This window comes from Prionailurus bengalensis, chromosome D1 (assembly GCF_016509475.1).
Source record: "Prionailurus bengalensis isolate Pbe53 chromosome D1, Fcat_Pben_1.1_paternal_pri, whole genome shotgun sequence".
In the NCBI taxonomy this organism is placed as follows: domain Eukaryota; kingdom Metazoa; phylum Chordata; class Mammalia; order Carnivora; family Felidae; genus Prionailurus; species Prionailurus bengalensis.
This window is the reverse complement of record NC_057346.1, coordinates 82,252,258-82,264,509: the sequence shown is the minus strand read 5'-3', so window position 1 is coordinate 82,264,509 and position 12,252 is coordinate 82,252,258. Positions and strand designations below refer to the sequence as shown.

Genomic DNA, 12,252 nt, shown 5'->3' with positions numbered 1-12,252 from the left:
GGCATTTGGGTACCTGATGTGGTGGGCTGATCATTCTGATGCAGCTGTTTTTTAACAGAGCTGTTCTGAAGCCACTGACCTGGCAGCCCAGATACAGTGGGGACATTCTAAGGCAGCCTGAAGAAACAAGCTCCCAGCCCTTTTTATAATTACCAAGTAATATATGAAGCAAAGACCCTCACTCCATCCCTGACTTGCACTGCAGACTCCTACCCCTGGGGTTCAGGAATAGCCAAACTATGGGGCAAGATTTAGGGACGGGGTGAATTGTCAGTTGGGAGTTAGACACACTTATTGTGTTCACTACTTGCCGAGTAAAAAAATAGTGATCTTTGCTTTTTTGACAAATCTCTGTAAAAATAGCCTCTGTACCTGACCTACTCTGTTCTTTGTGCCATAATAAAAATCTTCATCGGGGCGCCTGGGTGGCGCAGTCGGTTAAGCGTCCGACTTCAGCCAGGTCACGATCTCTCGGTCTGCGAGTTCGAGCCCCGCGTCAGGCTCTGGGCTGATGGCTCAGAGCCTGGAGCCTGTTTCCGATTCTGTGTCTCCCTCTCTCTCTGCCCCTCCCCCGTTCATGCTCTGTCTCTCTCTGTCACAAAAAAATAAATAAACGTTGAAAAAAAATTAAAAAAAAATCTTCATCTTCAAGGAAACACATGACCTTCTACAAGAAAAGGGGAGCTCTGCTTCCCCCCCCCCCCACCTTGTGAAAGGCATAGAGGTTCTACAGGGTCCTGACAGTTACAGAGAGTTTTGACTCCCTTTTGTGGAATGTTCCTTTTGAAACAAAAGAGGGGCTGATGGCTATAGACTGATGGCAGATAGTTATGGACTAGTTAAACAGACAGGTAAAGACTTGCTCTGCTGTATCAAATTGAGGGGAAATGTTCTTTTCTGATTGTGCAATGTACTCAGTCCCTGGGCTGCTGAGAAAAGTGAGTGGCCTGCTTCCATTGAAAAAAAGATTTTCTTCAAATTACAATCTTTTAAACCTCAATTTGAAATAACAAATATTATTAAAGTCAGAGAATAGTGTACAAATATTTCAGTACAAATTCAAAGAGGTAGGAAAATGAGTACTCGTTCTGAAACTGAATGTTAATGGAAAGAACAAATATTTAGGTTCATATATGAAAGGTCATGCTATATATAGATTTTTCCCATTTCAGTCTTATCAATTATATTCTGGGAATTTTGCATCTTGAAGTTAAACACAAAAATTAGTGTATAATTATTTCTTTTTCTTATGTTGATTTATTTTTGAGAGAAAGACAGAGCTCAAGCCAAGTAGGGTAGAGAGAGAGGGAGACACAGAATCTGAAGCAGGCTCCAGGCTCTGAGCTGTCAGCACAGAGCCCAATGCAGGGCTCAAACTCACGAGTTGTGAGATCATGACCTGAGCCGAAGTTGGATGCTTACCAACTGAGCCACCCAGGCCCCCTAATGTATAATCATTTCAGTTTGACATGGAAGCTAAAATACAATTACATTTTTTTAGTTTATTTATTTATTTTGAGACAGAGGGAGAGACAGAGAGCCTGCTCTTGTGTGTCAGCTGGGGAGGGACAGAGAGAGAGAATCTCAAGCAGGCTTAATACTGTCAGCGCAGAACCTGATGCAGGGCTCCATCTCATGAACTGTGAGATCATGACCTGAACCAAAATCAAGAGTAAGATGCTTAACCAATGGAGCCATCCAAGAGCCCTTAAAATACAATTACCTTAATAAAAATCTTCATATTTCCAATGTTTTATTACAGTTTTCAATGTTCATGCATTTGTCTGGAAACATTTACACGCTAGGCTTCAGATTGTAAATTGGTGGAGAATTGAGAACAAGTTCAGGAACCTCTTGTCCTACAGGTCAATATATGTTTCTCTTAAATACAAATTCTTCCTCATCATCTCTGCTACTTCCCTAGGCTAAGTTCTCAGTGCTTTTTGTAGGACTATTTCTAGATTGTGCTATGGTTACCCTCCTCCCTGTCACTCCCCACTCCAGTCTACCCAATACAGATGACCATGACCAAACATTTCTGATAAAGATATAATCATTCCACTCTCTTTTGTAAGATAGAAACCAAGGACCAAAGGGGCTACTGGGGGAGGGGAAAGCAAAATCACAGAAAGAGGAAGATAAGAAGACAGTCACGAGCTTTGTAAGCATTTGAGAAATTATATGCATTTGGTCAAAATCAGAATGGATATAACTCTGAATATGTAAAATGCATCTGAAAGAAAATAAAGCAAACTTCTTAAACTTATAAAGATATTAAACTCATTTCTCTGGCCGTATAGGAAGAAAATCAGCCTGGGAAATGAATGGAAAGGAATACACCTGATTTCTATGTTGTGAAAATGTCCTTGCGGAAGGTTTTGGACTGAGCTCCTTAGTAGGGCACTGAGGCCGCTTCATGGTTAGGCACCTTCCCTATTCCCTGTGGCTTTAATGATTTTAACTTCACCAATATTAAACTAACTGGTGTTTCCTAAGGCTACCCTGCTATTTCACACTTCCATGATTTTCTACATGCCCTTTTCTCTGTCAAGAATTTCCTTGCTGTCTTTGCCTCACAAACTGATTCTTTAAAATCCAGCTCACATATTGCTGGCTTCAAGGATTATGTTTTTGTCTCTTCAGATTCCTTCCTCTGTTATGATTAACCTTCTTTGCATGCTTTCTTGCACTGAAATAATGGATTGTACTTATTTCTTTTCATGGCTAGGGTCCCCTTCCTAGACATGATAAATCCTCAAGGACAGAATTGGTGTCTTTTTTTTTTTTAACCTGGTATTTCCTTAAGGAGCTTCCTGAACAAAATAGATGCCCAGTATATGTGCAACCGGATCAAAATTTATGATGGAATGACTATTATCCACATCTTCCTTCCAGTTGTGGCTGTCCATTGACAAGAGTCTTTTCTGGCTGATCATCATGTCTTTTCATTTTCGAATTTGACAGCTAATGCCAAGGGAAGATCAAGGAAAAGTGGTTTGCATCTTGATGCCAGATTTTAAAAGTCTTTTCTAACTCTAAGGAAAGAGCAGAAGAGGTAACATGGCCACTGAGGATGAAAAACAAAATCCTTCCACAAGTGTAACAGAGTTTGTTTACATGTTCTGGAGTATAAATGTTTGAAAATAAGTGATGGCAGTTCAATAAGGTGTCAAATTCTACAGGCAAAGAGCCAGAGAAGCAATACTCCAAAAATGGCCCATTGCTTTCTCCTTTACCCCACCAACTGCACAGCTCGGGGATATATTTTAAAAATCTGATCTTGTTTTAAACCATTAAAGTATTTTCCAGTGTCTAAATAGCAGCCAGTTCTCCTTATATTATTCATGACTGCTGCTGTCAGTGTGACTGGGTTTTTCCACAACTTAACTGAGTGTAGTATCATTTCCACTTTGCTACTGCCTGATAGTACTGAGAAATATAAGCTATAAAAATGCATTCGTCAAGAAATATTAATGGAGGAGGGTGGCTGTGTCTTTTTACAATGCTTAAAAGCCTAAGTTGTAATAATAAAAAGTTGGCTTTTATTCCCTGAAATAATCAAAAGAAGGACTTGAAGGAAATGAAAGCAAAATCCAACAGGATTACAAAATTAGGGCAGAGTGAAGGAAAAATATTTTGAGTACCAGAAGAAATCTAAAATAAATAAAAAATAATAATACATTTGTGAAACTGCTGTTTGACCCAGACAATTGCTACTCGGTTATGTAACTGGAGACTCCTTGAAGTCTCTGTACTCTCACTGGGGAAAGGCAGGATAAACATCTTTTTCTGGATACCTATCTGGATTCCACCAGCTAGCTGGCCTACGTAAAGAAGACAGTGAATTCCTGGTGGTTTAGACAGAAAGCACAAGAGCAAAACCTTGACAGTTGTCCAAATGATGAGATAAGGCCATGGAGGAACCTAGTTCTTTTTTTTTTTAATGGTTTTATTTATTTTTGAGACAGAGAGAGAGCATGAGCAGGGGAGTGGCAGAGAAAGAGGGAGACACAGAATCTGAAGCAGGCTCCGGGCTCCGAGCTGTCAGCACAGAGCCTGACGCGGGGCTGAACTCACAGACTGTGAGATCATGACCTGAGCCGAAGTTGGATGCTTAACGGACTGAGCCACCCAGGCGCCCCAGAGGAACCTAGTTCTTGACAACACCGGTCTATGCCTGAACAGGAAGGGAACAGTATCATGCCCTATTTTTTTTTTTTTTAAGTTCGTTTATTTATTTGAGAGAGGCAGAGACAGTGCAAGTGGGGGAGGGGCAGAGAGAGAGAGAGAGAGAGAGAGAGAGAGAAAGAGAGAGAGAATCCTAAGCAGCTTCATGCTGCCAGCACAGAGCCTGACACAGGGCTGGAACTCAAGAAACCACAAGACCATGACCTGAAAGGAAACCAAGAGTTGGACGCTTAACCAACTGAGCCATTCAGGTGCCCTCATGTACTATTGATAACCATAGAACAAGGTGAAACTGTGTGGTTCAAGCTAATTAATTAGTAACATCTCCACACCCAGTAAACTGTTGCAAATCTCTCATTTAAAACCACCTATTATACATGTTTGAGAATTTCAGATCTGAAAGGAGTCAGGTGAAATCTGTTTTGGTGTCACAGATTTCAACAGGGCCAGTCCAATATATCTAGTTAACAGTAGAAAAGAAAGTTCAAGGATAATTGCCTTGTTAGTGTATTTGTAGAAGTCAAGTTCTACTAAATATATAAGAATCATGATATTTTTAGAATCTGCCTTTGACTCACATAGTTTATGATACAAATCTTCAAAACATACAGAGAGCAAATAATTAACTTTCTACCTGAATTAAGTACTTCTTTTATTCTGTCTCTCAGTTCAAGAATGAAGCCTTTTTCCACCGACTCCAACTATTGCAGATTTTCGGAACATTTTTGTGGTCACAGATTCTCTTGAGACCCATTGAACTCTCCCCACACAGATTTGCTGTGCACATGCATGCACACACACACATGCTCCCATGCACACTCAACACTGTGCACATAATTTCACTGGGCTCCGGGATCACATAATTTTATCTGTGGATACTAGGTTAGGAGTTCCTGTTGGGTTCGTTTTGTGTTGTTCTGGCTTTAGATAAAATTAAGAAGGGCGAGACTGCCTTTGGTTCATCCCTCTCCTTTGCCGTGGACACTCAGTGTCTCATGTCTCGTGTGCCAGGTTTCACATTAGAGGACAAGGGTACCAGTATTCTGTACTTTGCCTTTTTCTGCCTCTTTTGAATGTCCAGAAATCCTCTATATTTTCTTTCATCTCTACCCAAACGATCTGTGTTTGGTAAATCATTAAACATCCTGCCTAAATTATAATAATGTTTTAACCAAGGCACAAGGGTTTATATTTGCTTCTGAGCAAATATCTTACCATAAGAGTTTTAAAAGACATTGAAGACCATGGCAAGGTTACCTGGCAAAAATAATTCTCTTTGGAGTTTTTCTCTGGCCTGCTGTGAAAAGCATCTTTTCTTCAGCCAGTCAGCTTCAAATTCACTGTAATGCTCATTTGGCCACGTGATATAAACCTTATAACACAGAAAGCAGATATCACCTGTATGTATATTATGCTTCTATGTACTTTGGTTCATTATTGCTCTGTTTTTTAATGTTAATTTAAGATAAGCAGGGGATCCACCTAGCCCTTACTTCTTTTACTTTTTACTTTATTTTTATTTTCACTTATGTACTCACACGCATACAATACTCTTTTGGAAGACAGGAGAACTGAAAGCCAAAGTGATACATCTGAGCTCTGAGTCCCCTTAAATATCACAGAAAAAGTAAAATGTGACTCGATCTGAAGTTCTCGTTCTGTATCTCCTAAATCTGTTGTTTCCAAAATTTCTGTGATGACTTAAAGTGAGCTATCACTGAATTTAATATTCCTTCCAAGAGTATCATCCGAACGAGGAAATGATGAGGAGGAGGCAGATCATAATGATAAATGACAACAGCTCTCTGAGTGCATCCTGTGTAACGAACACTACAGGCATAACTCCTCTAGTCCTCATACAACTCTAGAAAGAAGGTACTACTCTTATTCACATTTTCCAAGCGAGGAATGTCTGAGTAAATATTTCTAAGGTCACACAGCTGGCAAGCGGTGAACCCTGGGAGTAAAGTCCTTCAGTTCAGATAAAGACAAGAGGGGGAAGAGCCATGAGCTAGCTGTCACATTTGCTTTTCTGAGAACTATCCTCGTCACTTTGGAAGAGAGAAACACAGGCTGGTGGTCACATCTACTTGGTGGTTTTGAGAGGCTTGTTTTCCAGAGTTCTAGAGCAAGCCTTGCATATCGACTCACTCATTTGACTAAAACTACAGTCATCGATACAAGTTTTTCAGTGTTCACTGCATGCCGGACACTGTGTTAAACATTTTTACCCATATTACCTCACTGAATTCTCATGTAATCTCTACAAACAAGTTCTGTCAGTTTCCCTATTTTACAGATGAATAAACAGAGGCCCAGAAGCACTCTTGTTATTATAGAGATAGTTTGATTGTGTCTTCAGGGCTGTTCACGAAATTCCTTCACGGAAGGAATAATGAGCAATACTGTAAGTTTTATTAAAAATAGTAGTAGTGATAAAACTACGAACAACAATAACAGAAGCTTCCATCTACTGAGCATGCTTGCTTTGCCCCGAGCACTACACAAACATGGTTCTCTGTGTAGTTATAGACATGATCAAATGAAACATAATCCCTTCTTTAAGTTATTGGACAGTAGCCCCTTCAATGAACTGGGGAGATAAAGGAGAGATAATTTAGAGATAATTACCTTTTTTCTGTCAAACGTCAAGCCTTTAATACCAATGTTCACATCAAGAGCTTCGATGAGAAGTTTCCGTGCTTTTGCAGAATCCAGGTAGCAATCGGGGCACTGGCAATTGTCTCTCAGCCATACAGCAGGGTAGAGAGACTCCGCACCGTCATGCCAGAAGAGCTGCAACAAGTGAGCCCCATCCACCACTTCTGCCTTTTGGATGGCACAGTGCATGTTTCTGGTTCTTGCAGGTAAATCCTGTCAGCTGCCTGCTGTGACAAATCTGCGTTAAAAGGAACCTCAGGCGGCTCAAGTCTGAACTTGACTTCTAAGAGTGTGAACAATTCAAGTGGACTCTGGCTCCTGCTGTTCAGTCAGCTGCCAGAGTCTGCGGCTTGACTGATCAATGCTGGGACCTTTGTTCTGATGAGAGTATCTCGTATGCTGTAAACAGAAACACAGTGACTGAAAGTACATAAGATAAACATGCTGAATCAGGATCCAGATGAAAAGAATTCCTTGTTTCTTCCAGAAATTTTAGATAATAAGTTCAGAACCAGTGACATAGGCACTTTGATAATTATGTTTGCATGAAAGCTCTGAAAATTTTTTTAAAGGAGAAAAACACTCCACAAATTGGAAGTATAACTAATCATACCTGTGCTATTTTAACTGACATCCAATTACACAAGCCTTTTGCAAACAAAAAAAAAGTGTTTTTATGATACTAAATTAGTAAACTTGGTCTACTGAGGGAAATTTTAATGCAATTATTGATTTTAACAGATACTATAATCTGGTACATTGTGCCATTTCTATCCTACCATTTACTTTTTGACTAATACAATTCATTTTCTAAGTGCAGTATAAAAGTTCCCAGGCTCTGCAGGCTTCCCATTCTCATCTTGCTTGATTTGTTCTCTGGGATTTTCTGTTTTGATATAATGTGCCTCGATATTTTGGCTCATTTAATCTAAACCTTTACTGGGTATTTTTATGAACCTTCACTTTACTTTGGAATACATGACTTCTTTTTAGTAAGAAACACACCAAATTTGAGGACATGAAGTATGTATAGGAAAGGGAAAGAAGCGAAAAGAGGCACAAGGTATTATGGACTGAGTACATCAGTGTTGATTACGATTCCATCAATGACCACATATTTGGCTTTCAGAAATTGTGTCAGTGCTCTGAATTTCACTTTCTTCATACATTATTTTCCAGGACTCTAAACTTACATGGGAGAAATAGAACTTACATGGACAATGTAGAATTTATGTGGAAAAAGTAGACCTTCTTGTTCCACATAACGATCAGCCCATCATTAGTAGAAGGTGACATGTGATGATAGAAAGAAGACTTCATTGCCTTGGGATGAAGGGGAAGCACACACACATACACACGCATACACAGAGTGACTGTGTAACAATTCCCTTCTAAGTACCAGGCACTGCAATAGGCACCGGAGGGTTCAATGACAAGCAGAATAAAATATGAAATACAGAAAATAGCTCTCTTTATTCGTTCTTATATACACAGTTAAACTTATTCAAATAATACTAATCTTCTTTTTAAAAACATTTGTTTGTTTGTTTGTTTGTTTGTTTGTTTAGTGTGTGTGTGAGAGAGAGAGACCATGAGCGGGGGAGAAGGGCAGAAAGGGAGAGAGAGAGAGAGAGAGAAAGAGAGAGAGGGAGAGAGAGAATCTTAAGCAGGTTCCATGCTCAACACAAGCCTGACTTGGGGCTCAACCTTACAACAGTGAGATCATGACCTGAGCCAAAACCAAAAGTCGGATGCTTAACTGGACTCAGCCACCCAGACACTCCATAAGCATCTTCTTTGTGTCTGATATGCTGCACCAGAAAGTTCAAAGATTACCATGAAGTTCCAGAATTCAAGAAGAAGTGAGATGATTATGAAAGTAAACAAGAAAATACGGCTTGGTCCAAATGGCACTAAGAGCTGTCTGAGAGGTTCCAGGACACTTGCTTAGAGAAGACGTCTATTTGAGGAAGTCTTACAGGATGTGATCAATGCTTCTGAATGCATACTAATTCCTTGTTCCTCTAGACACCCATATGGAGATGTGGTCACGTTTACCAGATATGTGGTTATACCAAGTCTTCTTCTCTTTACAAGGCTATGTTTTATCAGTGGGTGGCAAGCAGATGAGAGATAGAGAAGATTCTGGTTTCAAAGCAAATAAACACCAACCTGGATGATGGAATGTCCACAGACAAAACAAAGCAGGAAAAAATGCACATATGTATGCTAATTTGTTTACCTTGTTATTTATTCTTTTTGCTACTTAACCTGATCTGTTTATAAACTGATGGATTATTCATTTGCTAAAATTACTTGCCAAGAATCAAAGGCAAAATGTACCTCAAAATATCAACACACACAAAATAAACATATGTAGCTTTCAAGCTCACCCTCTTTATACTGAGAACATAGCTATCTTTTAAAATACATTTTTCATATTGGTCCTGGCCTGATTTTTCAAAACAGCACAGGATGTATTTATCCTCCTGTAGTAGTTCTTCAATTACAATGGACCATAATCAAGTGCCTTTTCATCCCTTCTCTTCTCTAAATCTACTCAACTTTTCAGCCTTTGCTTTATAATATGTGATCTCTAGATTATGTACTTTTCAGGGTGCATGGTCACTTTCCAGTTTACAAATGTCCTTCAAAATGTGTGGCTTCGAATTATGCAATATAGAACAGATAGGATATTTCTAGTATAAAAAAGAAAAATTAATACCTTAATGAAGAAAGAAGGTTGTCTTTCTTTCTTTCTTTCCTTTCTTTTTTTTTTTTTTTTTTTTTTTTTTTGCCTTGAGAGTTTGGAAGCATAGTGGCAATTGTTTACAGGATCTTACAAAAGAATAGCTAGTTTGGTTGTACAATAAGGATATTGGTTTTAATTATATTGATGGTAAGATTATAATATTAGTAAGAGTTTACATTTACCAAATGCCTTCTTCATGACACTCATATTTGAAGTGCTTTACATACAATGACTCATGGAATATTCATTACAACTCAGTGAAAAATGTACTGCAATTACCTGAATAAGCCACAGAAAAAAGAGGTTAGGGGATATCAGCATACCGATGATAGTAGAACCCGTCTTATGTTCTCCAAGGGAGTAAGACAATTAAGAAAAAAATAAATCCGCTTCATTTATGTTTATCATCAAAATTTCATGTATGTTGGTGTATACTCAAGACCCAACTCATTTTCCAAAATGTGTTCATTAATGAGTTTGAAAATGTTGTGGTTCAAAGGATTTTTATAAAACTAGAACTTGATACATTGATTCTTAATGGATACATTGTTTGAAGGGCACATTTTCCACCATAATAAACATTGTCCCTGTGCTTAAAGATGGCACTATGCCCATATCCCACTTACTGTTGAAGTGGTAACACCTACAGACATCTGTACCAACAAACACTAATTACATTCCAACCTGCCATTTGAAGCCTTCCACCTCTCTCTTTTTTCTTTCCTTCTTCTACTTAACACGTTTGAACTGGAGAGGAAAAAGCACACTTCCAGATATAGGGAAACCTGACTCTTTTCCCCCAGCCTGCTTGGCCAAATGGATATCCTGAGGAGGGTTATTTCAAGAGAGGAGGTGTCATCAGGACCAGGGGCTGATGGGAGTTGCCAGAGGCACATGGGAGAGTGTGGAAGAACTGGAAAAACTTGGGTGTTGCTGAAGGTAAGTTGTTTGGGTATCTGTGAAGGAACCTGTTGGGTCATTTCTACTCTTCACTATCCTTTTCTCAGTTTGTGACACATGTGAATGATAATCTAAACAAAAGCAGGGAGAAATGGGAAAATGGTTTCCCTCTTTAACTTATCTTGGTTTATTTCAACCTCTATGGCAGCAAATGCAATGAACATTCAAAAAGAAAGAAATATCAAGGATCATCAGTGTTTAAAGGCAAATTCTTTCTGAAACTTAAACGTTTGTACATGAGTGTAATTTGTTGAAATCTGTTTTTCCATTTAGCCCACTTGACCTGTTAAAATTGAGCCCTTTTTAAGTTAAGCATCATGGACATGTAGTTATTTGATAAATAATTGTGTTTCTCTGAAGAAAAAATAAAGGAAAAGTAAATATTCCTAGCCATAGATATAGATATAGATATATAGATATACTCTTTGTTAAATTCATGAATATATGCTAAAGTCATGAATATGCTTTTTGCTAAATTAAGGAGCACCTATAAAACAAAAATGTTTATTTGTTTCAGGACTAAATTATTACTGAGCTTCTCCTCATTCACAATTATACTTTGGTTTATGAAGTATCAGATTGGTTTTGGTGGAAAGGAGTAGATTTGCTTGTCCTGAAAAACAGATTTTGGATAAGGGGGATTTCAGTCTGAAAGAATAGATTTCTTTTAACTTAATCCAATCACTTGTTGTGTGTGTGTGTGTGTGTGTGTGTGTGTGTGTGTGTGTTCCTTTCTAGCTGACTCACCATATTTTTCCCCTTCAGAGTTATAGAAGTTTATTTGGGACTCCTGTTTGGCACAACTAAACTGTCTGTTTTAGAGATTATCCTACTTCAGCAATGGGTGTGGTTTTTGTCTTTTTCAAATTTTTATAAATTTGAGTTTTGTTAGCTCGTTTTCTCCAGCAATGTTTGGAAACTTGAGAAAGTAGCTCTGAAAGTTATTTTATGCATTGATCTTGGAATTAAAAGAACCTGGAACTAGAACTATCAGAGCCTGAAAGAAACAACTTGTGATATAGGTGGGCTAAGTGCCCTCATCTGAAATGCAAGGACAATGGAAGCTCAGAGATACTGAGTGTGATTTGTCCAAGCCCGCAAGGCTGGCTAGTGGGAGAGGTTGCTCCTAACCTAGGTTTGCCAGTTCACTGTGCACATATAAACATTTTCTAGTTCTAATAAAAGAGAGTGCAAAAATTCCTTGAACACTAATTACAGCTAATTTGAATCATAGGTTTTGGATAGGATTCTCAGGAAGTTGATGCAGAACCTTCATAGTTACTCTATATAAAATTTAAATTGATAGAAATTAATATGTCTGAGAAGCCAGATTCATCTATTGGATTACTCACCCCTAAAATAAAACACTATAATTTTTTACTATTTTTCATAATAGAAGGAAACAATAGAGTGGACTTATGTTATCGAATATCAGTATCTGTTAATTTCCATCTTCCCTTCTTTAGTTAGGTCATCAGACCTGCTATCAGATAGTAGGATTCTCTCCGGTGTTTGACCTCCTGATTCTAGGTAAGTAAGATCAGAAAATAATCAAAATGCAAGAAATATGCAAATTGCATGACAGAGAGAGAATTTGTGTGTGTGTGTGCGTTGTATGCATAAAACTATTTATTTTGCACTTATTATGTTATAGCCCCTCTGCTGATGCTTTCAATTACATTAACCTTATT

The 12,252-nt window shown here is 38.4% G+C and overlaps 1 protein-coding gene across 2 annotated transcripts in view; it reads right to left on the bottom strand.

Annotated features, from left to right (window-relative positions):
* BBOX1 (gamma-butyrobetaine hydroxylase 1) overlaps positions 1–12,252 on the bottom strand; it is a 58,992-nt gene that overhangs the window by 44,633 nt on the left and 2,107 nt on the right. The window contains exons 2-3 of one of the 2 annotated variants that reach the window (XM_043580840.1): positions 6,820–7,248; positions 5,446–5,560 (exon numbers count right to left, since the gene is read on the bottom strand). In XM_043580840.1, coding sequence (XP_043436775.1) covers positions 5,446–5,560; positions 6,820–7,038 — 334 coding nt within the window. In that variant the 5' untranslated portion in view covers positions 7,039–7,248. The remainder of the gene's footprint in view (positions 1–5,445; positions 5,561–6,819; positions 7,249–12,252) is intronic. The other variant, XM_043580841.1, reaches the window with a different exon arrangement.